General features: G+C 45.4%; 1 protein-coding gene across 1 annotated transcript in view; it reads right to left on the reverse strand.

Annotated features, from left to right (window-relative positions):
• Nucleotides 1–14207, reverse strand: part of ATL3 (atlastin GTPase 3) — a 1042039-nt gene that overhangs the window by 118137 nt on the left and 909695 nt on the right. The window contains exon 11 of the mRNA XM_069645000.1: nucleotides 228–299. Coding sequence (XP_069501101.1) covers nucleotides 228–299 — 72 coding nt within the window. The remainder of the gene's footprint in view (nucleotides 1–227; nucleotides 300–14207) is intronic.

The following is a 14207-nucleotide window of genomic DNA, read 5'->3' on the forward strand; positions in this document are numbered from 1 at the left end:
ACCTACCTATGTAACAGCGCCGCGATGCCCACGGGCTGTTGAGCGCTATACAAATAAAATCAAATATTTTAAAAACATACTATTAAAACACCTGCGGCCTCAATCATGTGTGTGGGAAACAAATATTGCAACAAGAAAAAAAACTTTGGAAGGATGCACAGTTTTTATGTTCAACCCTTTTAATTGCTACACTCAAGTGAAAAAACGTCTGCAAGGCGCATAATTACCTGTTCCATGCCATTGTAGTACATGTCTTTGGCGGCTGCTGCTGCAGCAAGATTATTAGCTTCTGCTGTGGCCTGGAGTTAAAACAAAAACAGCGTGTAAACGGCAGTGGTATTGAAAGACAAAGTGAAAAAGAAAAGGTAGGTGGACTAGATTGTTAGCCAATGGAGTAAACAGGAAAGAAAAAATGCAATACAAAAAATAATACAGCATCTGCTCTTACAAGGAAGATAGCCTCCACATCGAGCAACCAAAGATGGGCTCCAGCCTAAAAAAACTATCACTCTTGCAATACTACATAATTTCTTCTTTGCTTTAAAAAAAGGTAAGTTACTCACCACAGAAACTCCTGCCATTTCAGTCTTATTCTCAGACCACCAACAGCACCAAGATTCAGATTCCATCTTATTACTCAGAGCAAGAGTCTGACAACTGTGACACAAACTAGAGATCTGAACTCAAACACTCCCTTCCCTCTCCAATGATAAGCTACTCCCCATTCCAGACCCTTCCCCCCAAATTAGTGCTCTAGATGGCCACCCTTACATAGAACGGTAAAAATATCCTCTTGATAGCTGTAGATGCTGCAAACAATCATTTTCAGACAACATGTACACTGCAATGCAGAAGCAGTATGTTCCCATTAATACACATGTACTCCCCTTCAATGTACAACTACCAGCATACCAAATGAAAAGACTACCAAAAATCCAGAAAGCTGCCGACAGACTCACTGCAAATCTTTATTGATTTGATTTGGATGTACGCCCAAACCCTTAGGTATCACAGCGTAGGTTACAAGTATGCTTGGCGTCTTGACAGTTTCATGCAGCATTTACATATTTAGTTAAACATAGAAATAGTAAGCGTTAGAAGACACCGTGGGGTAAGTGGTGTGGGTGGGTTGACCTTCATATGTTAGTATTTATTGAACAGACACGTTTTTTAGTAGTTTCTTACATTTTGGGTAAGAGTTCTCGTTGCATATGTTGGTGGGTAGTGAGTTCCAGATTTGCGTGGTTGCTATGGGGAAGCTAGAGTTCCCTGATCTAGCAATAGTGAAGCAGAGGATGGAAAGGTGTGTGTTGGCACTGGATCTAAGTGTTCTCGCAGTGGTTTTGCATGAGGCTTTGGCAGAGATCGATGGCGGCATTGTCTGAGATGCATTTGTAAGTGGTTTTGAGTGTTTTGTGGAGTATTCTTGCTTGTACTGGCAACCAGTGTTCTTCTCTTCTGTGTTGCGATATGTGTTCCCTTCCGTTAATGCCCAGTGCTGCTCTAAGGGCTTTATTCTGTAGTAATTGCAATTTGTTTAAATTTTTCTTTGAGGTGCCTAATAGGAGTATATTACAATAGTCAATCTTTGTAAGGATGAGGGCTCTGGCGAGCTTGAGGCAATTTTCTGGAGAGAGTAGGGGCCTGCTTCGTGCGATAGGTTTTGCTGTGTAAGCCGTGGAAGAGGCGAGAGCGCAAATATGTTTTCCCATGGTGAGACTGGCGTCCAGGTAAACCCCTAGTGTTTTGACTTGAAGTTATATGGTGATTGGGGTGCCATTTATGACTATGGAGGTATATTCTGGGTGGAGCTTGTTTAGGCGGGTCGGGGCGCCCACTATGGGTATCTGTTTTTTCCCATTTGAGGCAGAGACTATTTTTTGCAATCCAGTTTTGGTTAAGAGAATAGATTTTGCTGACGCAAACAGTATCCTGTTCGAGGTTACCTGTGATTGGAATGAGGATTTGTGTGTTGCCAGTGAAGTTTGTATAAATTACTCCCATTGCGTCCAGTGCTGCAAAAAGTAATTTAGTGTAAGCGTTGTAGAGCGTGGGGGGAAAGGCAGGATCCTTGGGGGACTCCTAATGGTACTGGGATGGGGTCTGCTGCTTAGTCTCCTATGACTCTTGAGGTGCAGTCCGAGAGGAAGAATTTTATCCAGGTAGTGGCTTTCTTTGAGAGGTGGAAGTTGTTAGCTAGAGTTAGATATAGTTTATCATTGGCCACTAAATCAAAGGCTGCGAAGAGGTCTACTGGTAGTAAGATACATAGTTTTCTTGAGTCCCTGAATTCAGATTGTCTGTCCCCTAATAAGTTTTTTTTCTAAATGGGTTTGCACTTGTGTGTATGCGATTTTGCTATGATTTTGAGGAGGAAGGGCACTGTTGTGATTGGTCTGCAGTTGGTGGGGGAGGTGGGATCTAGTGTAGGTTTTTTGAGTAGGGGTGTAACTCAGGCTACTTTTATGGAGGTTGGGATTTCGTCAGAGCTGAAGGAAGCCTTCACTAACTTAGTGATGATGGGTGCTAGGGTGGGGGTGCAATCTTTAACTACTTTAGCAGGGAAGCTGTCTCCTTTACAGTTAGACGGTTTAAGCCATGCTATCGTTTTGAGTACCTGGTCGTTGGTAACTGGTGAGAAATGGTCGACGGGCACGTTAGATCTGGTGTCTGACTACTGGGAGGGGAGGTTTGGTAGAGTGCTCTGGGAGTTTTCTTTGCAAGACAATTTTATTTTGGAGTGTGTTCACGTTAGTGGTCAGACAATCCTAAACCGTGGTGCACCAGCCTTTACTAGTATTGACTGAGCTGATGGGTAGGATGGGGGATTCAAGTTCTCCAACAATAGTAAATAATTATTTGGTGTTTGAGGCAGCATTGGTGATACGTTGGTTAAGGGAATTAGCTTTGTGGGTTTTTACTCTGAGTTCGTAGATTTTGGAGAATTGTTGGAGTTCTTTTTGAAGTTCTGTGGCATGTTTTTTTTCTGAATAGGTATTCTAAGACTCTTTTTTTCCTTATAAGTTCCTTAAGTTCATGGTTAATAGCCATTTCCAGACAGCGATGGTAGTGTAGAGAGATGCTGTGCGGATTGTTATTTTCTAGCGATTTGGAGTTGAGTAATCTATTAAGTAAAGGCGTCAGGTTTTCGGGTGCAAGTTTTCATATATTTCTGACCAATATAGGAACCGGGGTGCATTTTATTACTATAGGGTTGTTATCTATATTTATGTTGAATTTGATTAGGCAATGGTCAGTCAATGGCATCTTAACAATGTCTTCAATAGCGACTGCAGTATTCAATGTGAGTATCCAGTGAAGGATTCTCCCTTTTGAGTGGGTAGTGGCATTTACAATTTGCATAAATTGCATTTCAAGGACTGCATTATGGAACGCCGTGGCTTTGTGATCACTGGGATCATTGTAGCCTAGATTAATGTCTCCTAGAAGGATGAATTTGGTTTTGGGTTTTAGATAAGGTGTAATGATGAGCGGTAGGTTTATGTCAGGGTTGTTTGTAGAGCTCGGAGCTCTGTATACTATAAGAAAATTGATGGTTGCATTGGGGTTGATGGCAAGTTTCAGGGATAGGAGTTCATAACCTGGTAGGGTTTCCATTTTGCATTCCCTGAAATTAAGTGTGGTTTTAAAGATGATGGCCACCCCATCGCCTATGGCGTCTTGGCGTTCTGTTCTATGTAGGGTGTACTCTGAAGGGATGCCTAGTGTGATCAGCGGACCTGAGGCTACGTGTAGCCATATTTCGGTTAGTACTAGGAAGTCTAATTTTAGTTGTAGAATGAGATTGTGTATGTCTTTAGCATGGGCGCCAAGGGATCTTACATTAAGTAAGGCTCCTAGTAGTGGCTGTTTGATTGTAGGGGTGCAGGGGATTTGTGTCAGGCAGGCCTGGGGGCAAGCTGGGAGGATGCTGGGTGTTTTTCTGTGGGGTGTTGGTGGGCTTGTTAATGTGTTGGGTGGTGATGTTAGGCTTATCCTGTGATACATAAAGTTTATGCGTTACTATTGTATTTGTGCGTGAGGGGGTGCATTCGTTTTTGGTGTTGGGGGGGCAAATGATTAGTGTGCACCGAGAGTCTAGCAGTTCTTATGGACGCTAGGGTAGGGCTAGATGTGGTGGTGTTGAAAGTTCTGGAAGAGAGACATATAAGGCGAGCTCTGCCTAGTAAGGGAGTGGTTTGGATGTGGTTATGCAATGTGGTTGGAAAAGCTGGTGTGTTAGGCAGGAATGGAGTAGGGCATGGTAGCTGATGATGTCTGGGGCAGTGTAATCAGGCTAGGCCCTTGCCTATGTGGATGAATGTTCCCTTTGTGCATACTGTGTTATCGGCGGTGTTGGCATCTAGGTAGAAGTACATTGTTATATGTGTGCTGGTATTATTGACACTATCGGTAAGGGTCTGGTGTTGCGGGTCACTATGTAGCATGATAGTAATGCCGATAATGGTGAATGCTGTGAAAGTTAGGTTCAGGCTCCCAGGGTAAGTGTGCCCTGACCTAATTCTGGATGACTCCTTGGCATGCGGTGGGAGTGCAAGGGCACTGATGTTGGTGTGTATTTGCATTGGGGTGGAGTCTGTGGTGGGGTAAGCAGGGTGCAGGACGTTGGAGGCATTTCGGGCAGTTTGCTAAGAACAGGGTGGAAAGGCCAGGTGGCACAATAGTATGCGAGTGTACACAAAAAGAAGAGCTTATGTAGTGCAGCCTACGTTGTTCCTAGCATACAGTTGCATTGGTAACACAATATAGAATAAGTCGAGTATCAAGACCACAAACTAGGCAGTTTGAAATGTTGAATAAAGATGCAGACAGTACTGGTATTAATTAAACTTCTGTAACCAAAGAAGCAGTTTGCTAAATAGTTCTCCAAGAGTTTTCAGAGTAATAATACAGGTGATGAAAAGGTGGTAAAAAACAATACGACACTAAAAGCAACCTCAATGGCTAGCCGTTCCGAAATGCTGAGATGAAAGGCGGGCGAAACTGAAGTAGTTTCGTAATGCAAAAAGGTAAACTAGAGCTGCGGATGGTATATGTGGTTCAGTGGTCGGGACTGGAGTGCTGACAGCCCAGTACCTCAACACGAGAATAACATTATGCAAGAGGATTGGGACAATACACAAGCCTAGTACAGCATTTCACTAATTAACAGAGGACAGAGCAGAGTCTCGGAAAGTCTTACCACACCACATGGTTTTTGGCAAATAGTTCAGTACTTCAGGTGGGACACCGGTGACTACACGCAGGTTTGAAGTGTTGTGCTGGAATGCTGGGGTAATATTTGCAGGGGTTTGTGGCATTGGTGTCTGGACGTCCCTAGACAGGTCCAGGACATGCTCCTTTAGTGAGGTGCCTTCGGTGGCGGTGCCGGTTTATGCCTGCTGTCCACCCTATTGGGTTATGAAGATGCAGGCAGCTGATTGGGCTGGAGAGGCTGGGGAGTGATGCACCGCAATCACTGAAAGGCAGCGGCCATCTTTGGAATGTTTCACGGCTGAACGCGTTTTACTCTTTCCACAGTGTTTCCAGGGATAAGTGGATGGGGTTAACCCTGAAGGAGCAGCATGCTCTAGGTGCAGTGCACGTACGGCAGAAGCCCCGATTGGGTTTACCTTGTATCGGGACGCAGTGCAGATGGTCGGGGTGCGCTGCTCCTGCGGCTCACCGGAGGAGGAGAGCCTTCCAAGACAAATGACAATGGAATGAGGGGACAGGCCAGGACAGGCGCCTTTAGTGAGGTGCCGGTTTAGCCTGCCGGTCCACCTTATTGGGTTATGAAGATGCAGGCAGCTAATTGGGCCGGAGAGGCTTGGCAGTGCTGCACTGCAATCACTAAAAGGCAGCGGCCATCTTTGGAAAGTTTCAGGGCTGTATGCTTCCTGGGGCTGATAGCGGAATAATGCGATAAATGTACATTAGAACAATGCAGAACGAGTTTTACTCTTTCCACAGTGCTTACAGAGATACAGGGATTGAGTTAACCCTGAAGGAGCGGTATGCTCTGGGTGCAGTGCACGTACTGCAGAAGCCCCGATTGGGCTTACCTTGTATCAGGACGTAGTGCAGATGGTCAGGGTGCACTGCTCCTTTGGAAACTTAACCCCATCACATTCTTCCAGACTGGCCTAGATTGTCTAACTATCAAAGAATTACCATATTCAATGATTTATATTTTTTTAATGCGCACAGGCTACGGCGGCCAAATGGCCCAACATCAAATATCCAATGATGCCACTGCAACAAAAGTATACAATTGGCAGACCACCTAATTCTCATACATCTGGCATACAACTATACTGGACAAATAGGGAGAAGGTTCAATGTGCCACCTCCATACTATCGGACTAAACAACCCTCAACATCCATCAAACCTCATCTCTGTTACTTTTTAAGAAAAATGTGATCTGTTTGTTACAAGGTTTCTCCTGCACTATTTCCCCCCATGCCCTGTTCACAGATGTTGGATACTTGCAATACTGTTCTGTTTACATATCTTCCTTGCTTGCTGCATAACCACAAACTGTTTTTGTAAAATAATTGTTGTGTGCCACCCCACCCCCCCATCATAAGTAAATTAAGGCCTTGCCTGAGCCAATATGGATGGAGGGTGGTTCATTTGACTTAAGGGGTGTAAGGACTAAAGACATTCGAGTTTGTTCTGTAGCCCTAGTTGTTCTGGCACCAGTCTGGGGCAAGGGCACAACTTCCTTACATCTAGCCTAGGCTGTTCTGCACTGGAGCCACCCCCACACCTCAGACCAGATGGACCAGAAGGGGAGCTACATAATCCTCAACAAAAGATGTTAGATCATCCAAGAGTTGGATTATGTCCTGGATTCTCCCAAAGTTCTTACCGTATCCCTACTCATTAACAAAGACACCAAGGTTGATTCTTTTTTTTTTTTTTTTTTTTTTAAGAGATCCCAAAGAATCCCTTTTCATTTTATCCATAACCCATGTAATACTTAAACCTTAAACTCTCTAAACCCTCAAATAACCTTTGTTCCCTGGAGTGATCTCATTTTTAGGCATCAGCCAAGTCAGCACCCTGAGAGGTGTCAAAGGTACACCTTAAGGGTGGAATTGACGGAACAGCCACCTAACCCCCTTCCTGGCACCACCCACTGTCGAGGGGGGCCAGGAGATGGCGCTAGTGGGTGGTCCCAACCCATGGGCTGCCATTGGCAAGCTGCCACTTCTTCTTCCGGTCTCACGTCAGGGCACTTCCTAACATCAATCCTCAGAAAAAACCCACATTTATCCTATAATCAACTCTATTTACATTCCTAAATAATTAAATGCATCCATAACCAATCACCTCAATAACTGTAAATATAAACTGTGACAAACCAGAAGGAGGACTCTAGGTTTAGGATGTTTTAATTTAAATGTTAAGAAAACGCTTATCTAATCCTACTGCTTTGAGCGAAGTTCCCTGCCTAACAAACAAAACAGGTTGCTAGTCGACATCCAAAAGAATTAGTACTTAGTCCAAATCCTGTTAGCTAACTAAGCCCTACCACTTGTTAAAATACAGCAAAAAGAAAGGAGGCCAGAACAATAGCCTCTGTCCTTGGTTTCGGTCTTTTCCCAATCACGTAGATCCCTTCTGCAACAGATTTTTAAAAGTTAGTCAATGTCTTTCAACACCGTTCACAACCTCTGCACGCTCTGTATGTCAAATCTGAATTCCATACGATTCTCTCTCTGTAGGAAGCAAAAGGTTTTCCTAATACAATTCCACCATTTCCGACTTGGTGCTTGACTCTGTTCTTGTTTGATAGTTAAGGAATGGAGCCTACCAGCTTCTCTCTCCAGCTCTGTTACATTCCGTGGTTTTTGGACTTCCCAAAGTCCCCTGGCCCTCTGACAGGCTTACTTTATCTCCGCCTGCCCGTTCGGGTTTTCTTGACTATCCGTAACGCTTGTGGCTTTCTTAGTCTCGACTCTTAAAGCTTCTGGGTTTTTCAGGGCTCCCAAAGCTCTTTCGCCCTATAATGGTCTTGATTCAATTCGATCTAGGTAGGGCGTTTGCCAGATCAGGTTTATCAGGCTCCCGTAACTTTTGTGGCTTTCACAGCCTCAAATGTCAAAGTACACCCCTCTAAATGGCCCCATCTTTTCGGGAGCGTTCACTTACCGCAAGCTGCTTGCTCGACAGCTAATGCTCTTCTTGTGCGCAGCTCAGGGTTCCACGCTCTCCGCTGCAGTCTGGTCTCGGCATCTGTTAATGGGCCCCAGGCCCAACACGGCTTCTGTGTGGTCGCGCCCCAGGCAAAGCAGTCAATTTACGTCTCTGTATCCATTTTTGCCAGTCAGGACACCAGCCTTATGGTGTCTTGGAAGCAATACATTCTCTCTCCACGCTACCTCTGGCTCTGTAGTCTAACGTAGCCCCACCCTTCCAGGACGTCTTCCTGTCAGAGATTCGCCTCTGTGTAGGATTCGCTCTCCTCCATTCAAGGTTCCTCGTCTTTTTATGTATGTCGTCAAAACAAAATGGGTGTTTTGTTCCTCTGACTGTGGAGTTCAGGTGGGATCCAGCATAATCTGAAGCCAGAGATTGACGAGATGTCAGCATTGGGAGAGTTCAAAACAGCATCACAAATAAAAGGGTTTGGGTCGCTGCTCTTTGACTGTGGAGTTCAGGCAAGACCAGGCATTACCTGAAGCCAAAGAGAGTGAACAAATGTCACTATTTGGTGAATACTAAACAAAGGTAACAACACTATTTCCGATTCCCATGTAGGCAGATAATATGTTCTGTACAGGGAGTTCCTTATTGGAATGGGAGTCCTTGTCCCCAAGAGGGGAGTTACTCCCAGTGAGGTCCCACTTGCCCAGACCACCTAGAGAGGGGCCTTGCAGAGCGGACTCACCTCCCTAGCCTCAAAGGTGCTGGATCCCCCCTCTAGGAAGAAGGGACTGTGACAAATCGTGGGATTCAGTCACTTCTCACCATAGGGAAGCCTTTCCTTGTGAGGCTAGGGAGGTGAGCACGGTACACACTAATCCCTTTAGGGGTGGTGGCATGCGGGACCCCACAGGGAGAGACTCCACGCTGGGGGATAAGGACTCCCGGTCCACAGAGAAACTCCTAGAACCCTCGCTTCTACAGAACTACAGTAACATCAGAACTCCAGAGACATCCATTAAACCAAACCACTATTTGGTATTGTAACATAATACCTAAGATCCAAACTGAGTATCAACGTAGTAAAACTACTGTGAAAAACAAGAATGAACGGCGAGTAATATCGATTACTCAAGGGCTGGAAACAAACCCGACTGACAACGAAGAATGAACAAACAATGGCAAGTGATTAACTAAAAGAGAAAATGGACTAACATCCGCTGGGGAGGACCCAGCAGCTATTCATAAAAAGAGACGATGGACTGACCATGAGAAGTGGAACCCGGGAGTTTTAAACCAGCCGAGTGAGTACTGCTGAGAGAGAGCGGTAGATCTGCTGTCCAGAGGAAACCACAAGGTGCTGTGGGCAAGAAGCACCAAAGAAGCTTAAATTCAGAGAGAGGGGAACGAAAACCCCAAGAGAAAGCGAGCCGAGAGCGGTGGAGTAACACTGGAGAGGTGGACTGTTCAGTCTGGTAATAACGCAGAGACCGCTGGAGCACAGGTGCTGTGGAGAAGAAACAGAAGGAGAAAGAGCTATAAATGAAGTGCTGAATACAAAGGAAGTTCCTATCCTGCGAACAGACTTGTGATGCCAACCCATAGAAAACAAGCTAACAGGAACAGTTGGAAACCCAGGAGGGAAGACCGTGATAAAGAGTACACTCAGCTAACTCGTCCCAGTGAGGGGACCGAAACTAAACATAGTGAGAAACAGTATGAACCTTCTCTAACTCGTCTCATTAATATAAGAATTGGACAGGAGAATAAGAATAACTGTTGGATTTACAATAAACTGCTCAAGGAGAAAGACCTAGGAACAGAGGAGGAACAGGATGTTAAATGCCTTTTAAAGAACTACAGAAACACAGAGAATTATAACCACAGAAAGAGAGATTCACAATCCCTTGTAATCTCAGAGAAGGAGAAACTTTCATAGACACTTGGACATTGTACAAGAATATCCAAAGCCCATAACATTGAGGAGAAGCCTACAAAGTGAACGAATAGGGGAGCCAAAGACTGGGAGAAGTCCCCTAGAAGAAATAAATAATTTAATCCAACAGACAGCTAAAAGATATCTCAAAATTGTCTACTAAGACTGAGGAAGCCTATTCAGGATAAGGAAGTCATTCTGTTGGTCTTTTGTTATTTTGTATTAGTGGTAGGGAAAGAGTAGCTTAGCTTTGGATGCAGGACAGACTATTTTGTACTTCACAACAGACTATGAGCTCCTTAGTTATTTTGGTTAGGCAGAGAAATCCATAGATTAGGGACAGTGAGACATTTTTTACTTATTTTAATAAAAATGAAGAATACCAAAAACTGGTCAGTCTCCTCCTTCTGACCTACCACAGGACAAATACCCTGGGGTTGTCACAAAACCTAAACATACACACAAGAATAAATATATCAAATACATGTTCAAATACATTACATGCACTAATAACCAAGTATTACCATTATTGTACATGGTTGTGGTTGCTGCTTGAGGTGAGGACAGTACCTAGCGGGACGACATCTGCCCATACCCTATGAATTCCAAGGGCTGGTCCACCCCCTGGCACTATTCCTCTCGGGCAGTGCACCGTCCACCACGTAGGGCACCGCCTTTCCATTGCACATCCCCGTCCATTACGTAGGGCCGTCAAATTCATCGCCGCACTGGGGGATCCCTAACCCCTTCAGGCAGCATTCCCATCCAAAGGACTTCGGCTCACATTTCAGGGAGCTTGGCATGCCTCCTTTCTTCTTGCATGACAAGGGGGCGGACCCGCAAGGACTTTCCGCCGCTCTGGTGGTATGCTGGAGCTCTTCACCCGGCTGTGAGGATACAACGGCCTTGGAATTTATCTGCCTGGTGGGGCGGACTTCAGCATCCACGCTCCATTTCAGCTCCTGGGCCGTCTCTGGCAGGAGCTACCCGGGAGAGATTGTATTCTGGGCCCGCCCTGTCTGTCCCTGGTCAGGCAGACATGGAATACGGCAGCACTGCCCGGTCCGGTGGCCCGATCTTTTCCCCAAGCTGCCTACCACACGCAGCCAGGGGTCTTTATGGTTTGGTCCGCGGAGTCTGGCCGCCGGGCGGGCCGGCAGCATCACAGGCCATGTGGATGCCCAGGCTGCTCCAGGCACACAACCTTACATATGCGCCCCAGTTGAGGTGTTCCTAGTCCGGGGGTGAGGGGGGGGCTGCTCAATGCCAAGACCCCGAGGAAGCTGTTTGTCTCTGCCTCGTGCTTCCTCTCTTGCCGTCAACCATCTTTTTTCAACTCACACACTTTCTGAAAGTTAACTCTCCTGATCAGTCCACTCCTGGAAAGGGGAGTCTCTGTCCATTGTCTGTCACATTTCATCCAGCCTCATGATGGGGCTGGATGGTTCCATACACAAGAAACAGGCAAGCCTACACAATATGCAAAATTACACAAACTTGCAACATACAAACAATACATATAATATTTACTCCACCTTGGTGTCTAAATCTTTATTTCTTTATTTCCTTTAGGGGACAAGGATGAAACCCCAACTAGCTGGTTTCAAATTGGCCAAGGGGCGACACTACAATGACTGACATTTACTTATTCATCCCCACTAGCACTTTCAGTCCTATAATTGAGAACATTTTCCAAATGTGAAAGAACGGGTAGCCAAAGCATTAAGTGCAATAAAAAGGTTGACGAAAATATCTGTAAATATAGCCACACTGAATTGAGCTTCTGCACAGAAACCTATTGATGCGTTTTGTTTTACAACAAAATGTCACATTCTAAAATGACAAAGTTCTCATTAATACATGTGACAAGGCCATTACAATGTCCTTGTCGAGAGGCTATAGGAAGTGCTCTCAGCCTCGTGTGAAAGGTCTACCAGAGAGAAATCAAAAGCCAGTAGTTCGCCCTGAGGACAGTGGCAGTGGAGAGGGCCCCAATTCTTACCCACCCCACCTTGTGACGGCATGTTATGCAGCACTTCTTTGTCTCCCACTCCCACCATGCCTCATGAGCAAGATGCCTGGCAAACGTTTCTAGAGTCAAAGTATGTGATCTGAGCCAAGAGAAACAGCACCAAACAGAGCAGCCCTCTAGCGCCACATACAGTCATCAGAGGGAGAAAGAGACCCTGGGGGTGGAGAAGGAAACGACATATCACCAACTACACAACCGCAAGAGAAGTTGCATACCATAACTGCCAGTTCACTCCATAGACACGAGTGACTAAACTGAGCTCTGACCCACCACACAGACTGCACTTACCATAGGGGAACCTAGCACAAAGGCTCCCAAACATGGACCTAGACTACTACTATCACTATTCCATGGCGGGCGGGCCAGCGAAGGAAAAATTCAATTCTGCCATTTGTCTTTTCTTGCTTCCCCCTAGTTATCCTACTCTTTTACTAGGTTCTAACCCTTCGAGCTGGTCCACGGTATAAATACAAGGGATGCCCTCGACATTCAAAGGTAATAATCGGAAGGACCCAACCGTAGACAAACTATCGGCAATACCATAAAATATAGCCAAGAATATATGGAGAAGGTCCGACAGCGGTTAAGAAAACATCGAAAAGAGGACCCGAGTCAGCAAGAAAGAACTTACAACAATGATGCCCGGTTACATACTTTTCAAGTGGGAGGACAAATGATGGTCCTACTACCAACCACAAAGAACAAGCTATTAGCAAGATGGTACCAGCTCTATGTCATTTCAGAAGTCGTTCTCCTCTCACCTATCAAGTACAAGACTGAAGAAAGCTGTCCAAGCTGCATCACAAACTGAAAAGACGGAAGGAAAACAGCACCGCACATCTGCTCCCGTTACATGTTAACAACACAAGGAAGACTTCTCTGCCCATCGAAGTACAAGGAGTAATGATAAAACACTGGGGTACACAAGATACATGCACCTCCCGAATGGGTGATATGTGTAAACCCCTACAGGCTAACAGATGCCTGTGAACAGATAATATGTGATGAATTGAGGAAACTGCTGGACCTACGAGTCATTGTATGGTATTACAGAAAATAGTCTGTCCCAAAACTGACAACTCCTGGCACTTCTGTATCAACTTTCTATTTCTAAAGGAGATATCTATCCAGACTTGATGCATATCCAATGCCAAGAATCACAGAGTTGGTGGGGAGACTGGGTCGAGCTAAATTAATTTCTACTCTAGACCTAGCTAATTGTTACTTCCATACATCACCTCTTGTGTTTTGCTATAGACACTCAGAGTGGGACGGGTATATCCAGAGGTGGGTCCCATGCCTGCTGGGCCTAGAGACACAAGCTGCTACTCAAAGATGAGGGCCAACAAGGCCGAAATATGTATGTGGATGCTTGTGGTCTTGTGCACAAAGCATGTGACCTAGAAGTTCGGCTGGACTGCCCCTTTTGGGGTGGGACCAAGCCCGATGACATATGGTCTTTCGCCTTCTGTAACGGATTGACAGGCGACGAACAATGGTCTGGAACAATGCAATTTGTTTGCTAGCTAAAGGTTACTGGCAGGTGCCTTTAAATGAAAAGACCAAACCAAAGAAACAAATGTTCTATCCCCATAAAGTTATTGCAATTTACACTTCGGACTTCATGGAGCACCTGCCACATTCCAGCGGCTAATGGGCCATGAACTAGCCAACTGTAAAGTCTTTGCAGTATTATACTTGGAGGTCATCGTCATCTACAGTTCAACTTGGGAGGAATATATGCAACACATTACTGCCATCTGTGATCACCTAAGGAAAGGCCACTTAACCGCCAACCTTACCAAATGCCATCTGGCCCGGAACATCGTCAAATACCTGAGGTTTCAAGTGTGAAACTGGCAAGTGCTGTCCCAAAAAGTAAAGAATGAAGCTGTCCAAAAAACTTTCCAGGCCAGTCACAAAAGACTTAAGCTTTCGTGGGCCTAGTTAGCTACTACGGTCAGTTTACACCAAACCTTTCAGAGGGCGCAAGTCCTCTATTAGAGCAACTAGGCAAAAGCGACGCCAATATCATCAAATGGGATAACATTGTCCAAGCCACCTCGGACTAGGTGAAGAGGGCA

The sequence above is a fragment of the Ambystoma mexicanum genome, chromosome 2p (assembly GCF_040938575.1).
Source record: "Ambystoma mexicanum isolate Mex_15411 chromosome 2p, UKY_AmexF1_1, whole genome shotgun sequence".
NCBI classification, from domain to species: domain Eukaryota; kingdom Metazoa; phylum Chordata; class Amphibia; order Caudata; family Ambystomatidae; genus Ambystoma; species Ambystoma mexicanum.